The following is a 14,505-nucleotide window of genomic DNA, read 5'->3' as shown; positions in this document are numbered from 1 at the left end:
TTACTAACTTCCTGTTGACAATTCCTCCAAATTAGTCATATCTTCAGGACTTGTTAGAGTTTAATTTTGGTAATTTCTGACTTCATCAATCCACCTAAATGTTGATCTTCCTCTATCTTTTTTCTACCTTTTCTCTCTCATTCTGTTTAAGTGATCATACCAGCTGAAATTAGGCTCTGTTCACACATTCCTGAATGCTAACAATGTCAGTTTCCTTCAATATCTTCATTTTTTTTCATAAGATTATGCCATTGATATTATCTGGTCACTCCCCTTATTTTTCTCGGAACATTCATATACATTAGTGTTGGGAGTGGGCTAAGAATTTTTTTATCTTTTTTATTAATTTTTATAATTTTTTTATATATAATATGAAAATCCTGCTCTAGAGACTAATGTAAGTGAATGTTCCAAGAAAAATAAGGGGAGTGACCAGATAACATCATTGGCACAATCATATGAAAAAAATGAAGATATTGAAGGAACTTCAAGCCACCTGACTTCATTAAGCAGTGGATTGGACTTTCACCAGTTGATGAAATTCATCTCCTGCCTAAAGGCAGTCATAAATATCTATACTATACCCACGATGCAATTTGAACCTACACTGTTGGTTAGAGAGCAGATATGCTAACTATTTGGTCAGCCAGGTGAGCAAATTTAAATTAGCTTACTCCTAAATATCACAAGCATCATACATGATTTTCATCATCCAATTCCTACCATGTACCCTAAGGGGGGGGGGGTGTACAGGATTTGATAGTATTACATGAAAAATTTGCATCATTACTAACTTCCTGTCTACAATATTTCTCCAAATCAGTCTGTAACCTGTCAAGACTCCCATATTATTAGATCTTATATTTCTATCTACTAAGGCACTTTTTACCGTATCAATCCACTTGTATCTTGGTCTTTCTCTGGGTCTTTTTCCTGCCAACCTGGCAGAGAACACTTGTTTTGCTAATCTTTCCTCGCCTATTCTGTTTAAGTGACCATACCACCTGAGATTAACTCTGCTAACGCATACCTGGATGTTTACAATGTCAAGTTCTTTCCTATTATCCTCATTTTTAATATGATATTGCAAGTGATGCCATCTATTCATGCCCCTAATCTTTCTCAGGACTTTCATGTCTGCGGTCTAGTCTTTGGTCAAGTGCTTTACTTCTGACCCAGCTCTCATATCCATAAGTTTAAAATTGGTTTGAACATTGTCTTGTATACAGCTAATTTAGTGTTTTGACTAATTTCTCTCTTATTCCATATAAATTTATTCAGTTCACTTCCTACCATACCAGCTTTGTTGTTTGTGTTGTCAATTTCCATATTTAATTTACCATCTTCACTAAAAATCGTGAGTAAGTAGCTGAAATGTTTCACTTGTTCTATAGGTTCTCCATTCACAATGCAGTTGATATTTTCATTGTCTTTGCCTTGTTATTGCTGACCTTCATACCATATCTATTACAACAGTTATTCAATTTAGTCGGGGAATCTTGCAGACTTGTAGCAGATTTATTTAGAAGTATAACATCATCCGCATAAAGCAAAGAGCTGACATTAACATCTCCAATTTTGATATCAGGTTTAATATCATTTCATAATGTGATCTATATAGATAATGAATAACAGAGGGGATAATGTACATCCTTGTCTGACCAGATTTAACATTAAACTATCTTCCATACTTCCTTCAATTCTAGCTGCTGACTTAGAACTCAACGACTAAGTATTACTTGATATAATGCCGCATCGACACCATATAACTGTAGCGTATCGAATAGCTTCTCTCTTGGAACCTTGTCATATGCCTTTTCCAGATCTACAAAACTTAAATACAAATCTCTGTTATATTCCCATGATTTCTTAACTATTTGTCATAAAGTGAAGATCTGATCTGCTCAAGACTAAATGGTGATCACTTCCAATTTCAAATCCTCTGTACACACTAGTGTCCTGTACAAGTGGGGAAAACTATCAACAATAATATAGTCAATGAGACTTTCTTATTCCTTGCCTCTTCTCTCCATGTGAATTTGTGCACATTTTTATGTTGGAACATTGTGTTAGTAATAACAGTCTATGTCTTGAGCAGAAATCCAACAGGTATTTGCCATTATTATTAGCTTTGCTCTTTTCTCCAAATTTTCCCCAAATATTTTTGTATGTCTGACAATCATTTCCTACTCTACTATTTAGATCCCCAACAAGGACCAACTTTTCCTTTTTCATTGTGTCAGTTGCTTTCTCTAAAGCCTCAAAATATTCCTCCACGTCTACCTTAGTAGAACTTTTTGTGGGACCACAGACTCAAATAAGTAAGGCTAATCTTCTTGCCATTCAAGAAGATTAGCCTCGTATTTAGTGTTGAATACTATGGCTACTCCTTCTTTTCCTTGATTGTCATTGCCTGAATATAACATTTTGTATTTATTGCTCAGAAAGATCTCACCAGTTTTTATCTTTTTTGTTTCAGTCACTCCTATTATGTCGATCTGGTACTTACTAATTCCTCAACTAACTCCATTTCTTTGCCATTCAGACTTCTTATGTTGATAGTACTGATCTTGAACTCTGGTGATGTTGAGTTGGGTGTGTTTTAAGATTTGTTCCAGTAGCTGACTTTTCACTGTTCACTTTGATTCTCTGACGAAAACAATGGGGTCTTGTTTAACCGGGCGATGCCCTAGCTGTCATGTTGTACCATCATTCTATATTTCGGTTTAAGCCAATAAGAATACAGTTTGGTTGGCTAAATCCCAAATTGCCAGCCCATCCTCGTTCGATCAGTATCCAGGTAGATACCTAAGAGGGTGCACCACGAGAAGGTGAGGATTGGACATTAGGTCAGAAGTCCTGGTCGGTTCTCCATTCCTTTGAAGGCTATGTGGAGGTCTTATTAGTTATACAGCTTTGACCCTTAAGCATCCCCTCATACATGATTTTTGAGTTGCAGTATGCAAACCAAACTTCTCGATTCAAGAATTTTTGCATGATTGGAATGCAGATCTAACAAATTTAAATTATTGCATGGAAATAAAATCCTAATGCTATAACTTATCTATAGGATTAAAAATTTATTGTATCTGATGTAATTTAGATTACATCAGAAACTGCACATTTCTGATGTAATCGACAAATACAGGTTGTATTATGCAGACTTGACTATTTGCATAGTCTTAAAATTAAAAATGTTAAAAATATTATATTTGGCATATATTCAAACCACTCTACATTTTATGGTAGAAGGAATCAATCTTACTACATTAAAACTAAACTATGTGATTCAGTATGATATATTTATTTCACATTACAGTACTGTAATCTGTCATTTATTTGACTATCAGCAAGGCAGTTTGCTGTTTTAATAGTTAAAGAGTTGGATGATTGAAGTATAATTATGGTGCTGTGACACAAGTTAATTGACATGCAGTGGTCAGTTAATTGAAGGGTCATTGTTTAAAAGGTCAGATAAATGGTAGATTACAGTATTTTCTAGTTAAGTGAATTAATTTCAAAATAATTCAAATATTAACTAAAAATTGAACATATTACTTCTCAGATATTTGTTTTCAGGTTATTACTGTTATTTCTGGGGGAAAAAAAATGAGGACATAAAAGATGTTTCCATTAGTTGACAACAAGACATAATAAATATACAGTTTCCAAATCACATAAAGAAACAATGCACACTATATTTGTATACCAAAAATAGCCTACTTTTATCAATAAGAAGTGAAAATTCAAACAAATACAAGAATGTGATCTAAGAATATTTTATTCTTTTACAGAAATAAAAATTACAAATCACCCAGTTTGGTAATGTTTTTGATTAAATTGGATAAGCATTTAAGGAACCTATCATTATGCTTAAATTATAAATATTGCTATTTAGCTACTCTGTATTACTTTTGGTCCAAAACTAAATTCTATGAAAGGTTGTATACCTATAGTATGTTAGTTCTGTGGGTGATTTAAGGATTCTTTTAAATTAATTTTTTATTTTTGTTCTTTTTTTATAATCTGGGAAGCCCTACTCTAGACACCAAACATGGAATATTTTGAAGTCACTTCATGCCTTCAGTAAGTAGGATGATGGTGGCTGTCTCAGTCACAAACATCAGTGACAATGACAGGATTTGAACCCGAAGTCTCTTGGTTGGAAAGCATTTGTGCTTATTACTCAGCCAAACAGGCCAGTTATTTGTATACATTGATATGTATAACTGCCTGTAACTGTTTTGTAACCTGTATGAACATCTTAGGTTATATTATAATGTGAAACTAAGAGTAAAAATGATTTAGTTATAGGGAAGATAGAAAAGTCAGAACTTCATGAAGGAGGGCTGAAGAAGATAACATGGAAGATAAATGTCACGAAGGTGGAAAAATGGAGGTTTGCCACCTTCATGACAAAATTTTGGAGGTTGCTCAGAAACTTAGAAACAGAAGGAAATAGTAAAGACCATTATAAAAAAGAATTAGAGATGGTATAGGTAGCATAAAAACTGAAGATAAAGATATTCTGCATGTCTGGATAAATTAATTTGAAAGATTGTTAAATGAGATAAGTAGTAATAGAAATGTGGTAGAAAGTATTTGAGAGGATTACTGACTTCCAAATTAAAATCTGATTTTGACCTCCATTGGCTAAAAATCTCTGCTCCATTGTGTCAGATTCATTTGTTCTCTCTCTATTACTCTCTTAATGCTAACAGCTACTATAACTTTTTCATTTCCTTTAAATGTCTATTTTTTTCAGTCCAGCTTTCCTAACAGTGGAGTTATTTTTCATTCAGATTTTAATGTTCATAACACCAACTAATTTTCCATCTGCAGATCGACCAGCTAGAGATGCAGACATTTGCAGTTTTTACACAAATTGTTCACATGCCTATCTGAATATCAAATAACCATAACCACTCATTAAACATACTAGATTTCTTCTTTACTAATGATCCATCTAAGTTTCCTTTCAGTGTTATCCCCTCTAACTAATTCAAAGGAGCAGCACATACCCAACCATTGTTATCCATGCATTGTATGACATTAAGAATGTCAAGTGGAATTATCTTCATAGTATCTGTGCCACATTCTCTCTGCCTAACAATGAAAAAAACGGATTTATAATTTCAAAATTATTTTTATTTTTCAACATAATCTCCCTTAAGATTAATACATTTATTCCAGTGATGCTCCAGCACCATTATCCCATCCCTCTAGTGGTTTTCAGTAAGATCTGCAAAATACCCCTCTACAGCTGCAATCACCTCTTGATTCTAAAAAAAATGCTGACCAGCGAGGAAGAGTTTTAGTTTCGGGAAGAGATAGAAGTCAGAGGGAGCCAAATCTGGGGGAAAAGGTTGGATGTTCCAACAATTCATAGTGCAGATCTCTTAATTTTCCGATTGCCAAAACATCTTTGTGGGCAGGTGCATTGTCCTGATGAAAGATGTTTTTTTTTCCCTTCTGTAAACCGGGTCTCTTCTCATGAATTTTTTTGTCTAGTCTGGTTAAAAGATTGGAATAATATTCCTCAGTTATTGTTTTACCCTTTTCAAGATAATTATTAAACAAAATGCTTTTAGCATCCCAAACCACCAATGCCATGACCTTTCCTGCTGATGGAACTGGCTTCTGTCCATTGTTTTGACTGCTACTTGGATTGTGGTGTGTATGGTGCCAAGTCTCATCCATAGTAATAAATCGATGCACAAAATTAATTTTATTCTTGTTAAAATGCTCCAAGCACTGTTCACAATTTTTCATACAGGTGCGTTTTTGATCTGCTATGAGCAAGCACGGCCCCATCTTACGCAAAGCTTTTTCATTTGCAATTCTTCATGCAAAATATATCCTATACATTCTTTTGAAATGCCTATAGTCTCAGCAATTTCATGCACTTTGACTTGCCAGTCATCCAATACCATATCGTGCACTTGATCAACAATTTCTGGTGTTGTTACACTTGCGGATGTCCTTCACGTGGATTATTTTCAAGGCTGGTACGGCCACATTTAAACTCGGCAGTCCATTTCTTAATTGTCGAAAACTAAGCAGAAGAGTGCCCATAAACTTTTATGAACTTCAAATGAATTTCTTTTTGCATTAAACCTTCTTTTACAAAGAATTTTATAACCGCAATACTCAATTTTATCTATTTCAAGGGATACAGACAACACTTTTGCTTCTGAGAGCTGTATAAAACAAACTACTTGATAGAATGACTTGCAATTTCACATGGATGCTTATGACAGATGTATCAACTTAAAAAAAAAAATCTTGCTGATAGTGTTGCCATCTATGGTCGAGGCTGAGAACTTTTCAGACCACCCTCGTAATTATTATGGTATGGATGGAAACATTTATTCCCCATTCTATCCTAAATTAATATCTGTCTAAGTCTTGGCTCCCAAAAGGCATGCCAAGTCTGTACAAAAGAAGAATCGAGTAACCATTTCATCCAAAATGGTTTCTTCTTTTAGTGGTTATACCAAAGTCCAGCATAGCTGCAAGAAATCTATCAACACTTCCAAAAGTGATTTTGAAATAGCACAAAGCAGGAAACTTGCATTCTGTTCAAATAGTAGGCATGCTTTCTGATCTCTTGTCAAACTGGCTGAAACTTCTCACTAACATTGCTTCCATCTCTTTTACTCAGATGGTTCTTTTGCATCATCAACCACAGAGAAAGCCAGCCTCTGTTTTTTTTTTTTTTTTTACTTCTCAAATTCTTTTACAGTAGATCTTGACAGATGTTTTCCTTCAACTTTTTGTCAGAAAGAAATCTGAAAACTTGTTCAAATTGGATACTGAAAAGTCTCCTGCTCTAAAGAAATTTGTGCTGAGAGCTGACTCCTCTCTGTAGCTGCCTTTTTACACTTTCTTATTCCATTGATAACTATCCTACAGTCTGGAAATTAGTCCACATTGTCAGACTATTTTTTTTGCCACAGAATTAGTGATGGGGTCATGCATCACCACAATTATAGGGCTGCCAACCAACTTTCATCTTTTAATATGATGAAATTCCTGCTTACTGGTCTCTGATGTCCACTCACTTCTTAATGTCTTTGTGCCAGACTGCTGGGTGGATATAAATGAACCTATTTCTTAATAAATCAAGCTATATGCCTGATTTATCCTGCTCAATTGTATTCCGTAGAAGTAAGGTACACGATATTGTTCAGCTCAATAGCTTATCATCACATCAGCAATGATCTCTATAAATATATTAGATAGCATGTAGAGGAAAATTGAATACTATTGTAACTTAATCCGTGTAACAAATGGGGCACATCATTCCATTCACTCAATTGACCAATATTAAGTACACACACACACACACACACACACACATAAATGTCTTACACAAGGTTGAATGTGTAGTGCATTATATGGTAAATGTGCATTTCGTCTTAGATGCTGAGACTATTCACAGAGAAATGAATAAACAACAGATTTAATCATTCCACTATTTTGTATCAATCACAAGAATATCTTCAGGAATACAATATTAAAATTGTAGTAACATGCACATGCAAAACATAAAGTGGAAGAAATTTGATTATTTTGAGCCTAAATCCATTGAGGGATTTAGGTTCAAATGGCCTTTATGGGTGCTGTTGAATAGGAGGCCTCAGAATTAGTTTCCATAATCTTGGGAAATTTAACACAACCGTATTTCTTTAGATTAGGCTGATTTTTTTTAAAAATCTGCTATTGATTCTAAAAAGAGTTTCAAGTTTGTATTTACTGTGATGAAGCATAGTAGTTTTTTCTGTCTGGTTCTATGCAAGGTACAGTTAGCATCGAGTGTAATTTACCATCGGCGCTAAAAATTGCACCTAAATAACATATATTTTTGTACTTGTAGGTTTCTGTGGTTAAGCAGTTCTGTAGGCAGTTTTCAGTATTGAGACAGTCTGTGTGGTTAGCCTAGTGGCTATACGCTTCGCTACCATGTGCCTGGGGAAGGAGTGTCCTAGGTTTGATTCCCTTCGACGACGTGAGGAGCTTAAGGATCTTTCTCAGCCATAGCCAAGTTAGCCAGTCTTGGGTGTGCACAGCAGGGTTCCCCCCACCCTCCAGTTTATCTGGGATTTTTCATCCTACAAGCACGCAAACCGGACCCGTGAACACACAGACTACAGTCAAAAAGTACATACTTAATCCCTCATTGGGAGGGCTCAACCAGTCCTAAGGGACGGTCGAGGAAACGGGGTTACCCCACATGAATAAATAAAGTAGTGAGACCACATTGTAATATGGGTGTATTAAAAATAAAACCTGACAAGTTTTGTGCGTTGTAAGACTTAGATCATCAGGGGTAATGGTACGTAAGTTTTACACAACAAAAGCCTATTAACGATTAATTACGCATGTGATGTTTTTAATAAATTCATAACTGTTAAATAATTGATAAACCAGAATACAAATGATATATGCGTGTTGGAACATTGCTAGTTGTTGCAATGTTTCAACATGCTGTTGTCAGTTAAATTGTTGATGAAAGTAGACCATACTTGTTATAAATTTTTGATGCTTTCACCAAAAATTTAACTGCCGTGAACCTAGGATATAGCACATGTGATAGCAACAACTAACAATGTTCCACATGCATACAATAATGAATATATCATTTGTAATCTGGTTTATCAATTATTTAACAGTTGTGAATTTATTAAAAACATCTAATGTGTGTATTTAATCATTAATAGGCTTTTGTTATGTAAAACTTGCGCATTGTGTACCATTATCTTTGAGGATGTGTCTTATGACATGAAACTTGTCGGGTTTTGATTGTTTATTTTGAATAAACTTATATTCCAAGGTGGTCTCAATTCTGACTGCCTACAGAACATTTGCTAAATTTCATGCCTGATTTGGTTACATTGGAATTTTTAGGAGTACAAGATTATATGCATAAAGAAAGTTTCCTGTTATTTCTGATTCTGATATCAAATTTAATGCCACTTTCTTTCATGATAGAATCTCTACTGATTACAGTTAAAATAGCATATACACTTGTCTTACACCTTATCTTAAATCAAACCACCCTTCTCTACCTCTGTCAGGTCTGACTTCTGACCTAGAACTTAAATATATACAGATCGATACACAGTATGATATTATAATTACATCATACAGTTGTGTGTTCTGAAGATGTTTTTCTTTTGATATCTTGTCTTATGCTTTTTTCCACATCTACAAAACATAAGATTCTTATATTGCCACAGTTTCCATTTATCATACAGTGAAATCCTTATCCTGTCAATTCATATCATCTTCTCAAGTATGCCTGTGTAAATATCCCTTGGAAACATTCAGTAAGGACATTCTTCTGCAATTCCTAGTTTTATTTCCCTTTACTTATATATATATATATATATATATATATATATATGGGTACTATGAAAGCTCTACTTCAATCATCCAGAATTCAACCCTGATTGGGCCTTTTTGGATTATGCAGTGGTGTAGCCACTGTAAAACTTCTATACATCCATATTTGAGCATCATTGAATATCATCTACTCCTGCTGTCTTTCCACGTTTCAGGCTTTTGATAGCTTTTTCTACTTCAAGTGCTGATCAGCTCCTGATTGTACTTTTCATGAATATTTTCTACCAGTATTCTGTCACTGCATATTTAAGTGTTCCAAGATAATTACTCTGGATATCCAGAGTTCCCAATTCCTTTTAATGTACTCTTTCCTCTACTTTTAATCTTTCAGAACATTTTGCAACATTTTTTTATATTCTTAGTCTTCCTGTGACTTTGTTTAGCTAGTTTGCATGCTTAGATAGCTTATCTTTCTTACATTTTTCTGTGTATTCTCTGAGGACAACATACTTGCTAGGAATTTTCGATATGCTTTCTTCTTTTCCAGGACTGCCTCTTTAACATCTTGCATCCACCCTTGAGTTCTGATGATCCTTGCAGAAAACTTCATCTCATGCACTTAGCTGAATCAATGTTTTCTTCAGAGTTTGCCACTGAGACTCTAAGGTTTGATTCTTGTTAACTCTTTCGTTTTCTCTTGAATAATATTTGTATAGTTGTCAACAGTTCACATGTAAATGCTATTCTATTTCAGCTTTTTTTAAACTTTTGTGACATATTTTCTTCTCAATATGATATTCATTTTTATTATGCTTAAAACTAAATGAAGATTATTTTCGATTTCAAATCCTTTATATACTCTTGTGTCCTAAATCACTTTATCAATGATATAGTCAGTAGGACTTTGCTTGTGTTTTCTCTCTGTATGAATCAGTGCATACTTTTTATGTTAAATGGTGTTAATGATGACTATTCCATATCTTCAGCAGAAATCTAGCAGGCTCTTACCATTATTATTTGTTTTTCCCTTTACTCTAAATTTTTCAAAAATTCTATATGCCTGCAGTTTACTTCCTACCTTGCTGTTTGTTTTGTTACCTACCTTTTGTATAATCATACAATTCAAATACAATTACAATTCCATACAATTCAAAAAAATTTCTCCATGTTCTTTGGGCTACAGGCACAAAGAAGTTTCATTGTCCACTGCCCCAAATTGAAAATTTCTCGCATAACTACTTGAAACTGCTTGCCAATCAAGAAGTTAATCTTTCTGTTCGGTATAGAATACTCCTTCCTTTCCTTGATCGCTATTGCTGAAATATAACATCCTGTATTTATTATTTAGCACGTCTCACCTGTTTCTTTGCTTAAATAATACCAGTTATTTAAATAAAGTTATTTAACCCTGTAAAAGTATTGTGTAAACGAAAATTTTCAATCATTTTTAACATTTTCTAACATTTTTATAGAAAATGGGGATAGGTTCACTCAAAATATTATATATTTTGAGTGAACCTAACACTCAAATATTATTTATTTTTAAAAATAAATTTAACACTTACATTTTTGTTGTATATCTATACATAAAAATAAAGGATAATAAAATGCACTATGAAAAAAAAAATTTTTTTTTCATGTAAGCATTTTATAATTAAAGATGCGGTACAGTATAGAGCGATGTTTTGAGCAATTTTCTCCTTATGTTATTTTCAAACAATTTACGTTAATGAATAGTGCAATGGTACTTACATTAGCTGGTGGACTATTTATATGCTTACAGTGATAATCATTTAAATCCACATTCTATATAATGTGTTAAAATATATTATTAATTTACAGCTTAATTATTACATCTAAAAATTTCACACATGTCTTTCAGATGCCTCAGTGTACCATAACAGTCAAATAACTGGCATGACACACTCATGGGTACAAAATCCATAACAATGGGGGGTATAGGGTACCTGCATGACTTTTTAATATAACACACACATTTTTTTTTCTTCTTAAACTGTGTAAAATGAAAATTTGTGGTTTTGTGCCAAACTGAAATTGTGGAATTCGAGTTGGGGTAAATCAAGGGCTAGATGTATGTCCTCGTGATATTTCCTTAGCTGTTCTGCCTGCCAGTTTGACTTCTTTTACATTGATATCTTCCATTTTGCTGATGTTGAATTTCTTCCAGTAGCTGACTCTAATGTTCACCTTGTTTCTCTGGCAAAAATATCAGGGGAGGGGGGATTATTTAACTAGACAATCTTTATCTGGAATGAAATTTCTTGGTTGTACCATCATATTTGTTTCTGATTTAAGCCAATATATAGAACACAATTTGGTCAGCTAAGTCCATCATTGCTTTAAGGAATGTGGAAGTCTCCTCCCATTTATCTAGCTTTGACCCTTAAGTGACCTCTGGGATAAATTGTTTTTGTTCAAATTAACAATTTTAATAATAAAGATAATTTTTTTTACTCTCCTGTTTGTCATCTTTTTTAGATAATAACTTATGTGTGCATAAAGACTTTATTATAGTGATTTAACTTCCAGAATTCAAGGAGGCGGCCAATTAGAGGAACGTTGTATGTTACTGGAGATGGGCTTCGTGTTGTGGATGATGATACCAAGGTGTGTTTTTGTGCTTGACCTTCTTTGTAATTAGAGCCTTAGTATTTGCACTTTATCTATATAAATTATATACATTTCAATTACATTTAAATTATAAAATATATACATTTATTTTCTAAAAGCATACTGATATTTTTAAGGAAATATTAGCATACTTTTAATAAATTGAATAAAAATTTTAAATATTAATAGAATTGAGAATTGGATACAATCTTCCAGCAATTGATGCATTTTTTATGGTAAAGCTTCTTTTAAAAGCTTGAAATGAATATCCAAATTTATATTTACAGAAAAAGTTGTAGAATTGGATGTGCTTGATAAATGGCTCTCAAGTTATCTTGTTCAAGTTTTCTTTTTTTTTTAAATTAATTAATTTTAATTTTTCCCCCATTGTAGAATATAAAATTAAATGACTGGAGCATATTACCAAAATTATAATTAACTTTGGAAACTCCAATTAAATATGTATTGATAAAGTCTTCAAAAATACTGAATGTGGATTTCATATACTAAATTTGTTATAGTAGATATTTATTTTAGTTAGGAATAATCCTGTAGACTTGTACTGGATTTATTTAAGAGTATAATATCTACATTAAAAAAAAAAAAAAAAAACTGAAAATAACATCTCCAGTTTTGCTATCTAATGCCACTTTCTTTCATAATGTGATTCATATACATGATGATTAACAGTAATAGTGTCTTGTCTTACACCTGATTTTACACAAACATTGAACAAAATACATACCTGTATTTGTTCAATTTTAACTTTTTAATTTAAATATAGATTTTGCATTGTTCAATATAATGTTCTGAGCAGCTTTTATCTTGGCTCAAAACTTAAATACAGATCCTTGTTTTATATACTCATTTCTGAAATATTTGTCATCATCAAATTCCTGACATATGCCATTAAGGAATGTACAGGGTATTATGTGATAGTACTGCATAAAATGTTAAGTAATTACTAAATTCCTACTAACAATTTTCCTCCAATTAATCTTGTATCCATCAGGACTCCAATATTTTTGAATGTTATATTTCTGTCCTCTAAGGTGCTTTTTTACTGTATCAATTTACCTAAATCATGGTCTGCCTGTGGGAGAGTCTTCCTCTTGCCATCCTGGCAAAGAACACTTTTTATGCTAACTCTCCATTCTGTTTAAGTGATCATACCAACAAAAATTAGCTCTTCTAACACATTCTGCTCTGCTAACAGTGTGAAGTTATTTCCTAATATCCTCATTTTTAATAGGATAGTGCCAATGATGCTATCTGTTCACTCCCCCTAATCTTTCTCAGAAATCTCATATTTGTGGTCTCTGGTCTTTGATCAAGTGTTTTATTTCTAACCCAGATCTATATGTTAAAATTGGTTTGAATGCTGTCTTATATACAGCTAGTTTAGTATTTTGACTAATTTCTCTTTTGTTTCTTATAAATTTAATCAGTTGACTTCCTACCATATCAGCTTTGCTAATTCTATTTCCATAGTTAATTTGCTATCTCCATTAAAAAAAAAAATTGTCTAAATAGCTGAAATGTTTTATTTGTTCTGTAGGTTCTCCATTCAGGATGCAGTTGATATTTTAAATGTTTTTGTCTATTTTCATTCTTTGTATTTCTGATTTTCATACCAAATTTATTACAGTAGTTATTCCATTTAGTCAGGGAATCTTGCAGACTTGGACCAGATTTATTTAGAAATATAACATAAATATTTGTTCTGAATGTGAATGAAAATGTGATCTTGACAATCGTATTTGTCCTGAATCCTGCTTGTTCTTCAAATGTTCTACTTTCTAGCATCTTTTCTAGTATTCTTGCATAAATATTACATGGAACACTCACTAGAGAAATTTCTCAGTAACTCACGCAGGGAGGATGGGGGGGGGGCCTTATTTAACTAGGCAATGCTTCATCTGGAATCAGTCATCTGTAATTTGACCCTGATCATGCATTCTGAATTATACAGTGTAGCCACTGAAAAACTTTCAGACCTCCATATTTGTGCATTTCTGGTCAAGTATCATCTACTCCAGCTGCCTTTCCACATTTTAAATATTTGTTAACTTTTCAGTTAGGATTCACTTTTCACTTTGAATTTAATAGCATATCCAATTATTTCGGGTCAAATTTGATGGAATGTATTATATATAGCTTATACATACATTGCAGGCTGGTAGTTAGAATTAAATGATCTGCTGAAACAAAGTTTCACATTAAATTTGAGTATGTCATTGTTATCTCAATTTTTATTTTTGTAATCTACCGAGGTTAGGATATGCAGGATGAATGACAGTAGAAAGATCATACCTTGATGTTTGGTACAATGGATGGTATAAATAGATGATGACCAAGACGAGAATGGGTAGATTATGTGAAGTGGTGTTGAAAGAACACCACTTCACACTTATAGGATTTGAATCACCTGGCAATGGTCAGAGAGAAATGACAAAGAATACTGAAAAGAGTATCGGCATGGACCCATGGGCAATCATGATAATGATGATCAAGATCATACTGTTA

The 14,505-nt window shown here is 33.1% G+C and overlaps 1 protein-coding gene across 3 annotated transcripts in view; it reads left to right on the top strand.

Annotated features, from left to right (window-relative positions):
- Positions 1–14,505, top strand: part of LOC150097730 (protein numb-like) — a 356,060-nt gene that overhangs the window by 269,300 nt on the left and 72,255 nt on the right. For all 3 annotated transcript variants that reach the window (XM_090406728.1, XM_090406730.1, XM_090406727.1), the window contains exon 4: positions 11,899–11,976. In XM_090406728.1, coding sequence (XP_090262854.1) covers positions 11,899–11,976 — 78 coding nt within the window. The remainder of the gene's footprint in view (positions 1–11,898; positions 11,977–14,505) is intronic.

This window comes from Typopeltis vanoorti, chromosome 17 (genome assembly GCF_054136105.1).
Source record: "Typopeltis vanoorti isolate ZY-2024b chromosome 17, IOZ_Tvanoo_1.0, whole genome shotgun sequence".
Lineage (NCBI taxonomy): Eukaryota > Metazoa > Arthropoda > Arachnida > Uropygi > Thelyphonidae > Typopeltis > Typopeltis vanoorti.
This window is presented reverse-complemented; position numbering and strand designations above follow the sequence as displayed.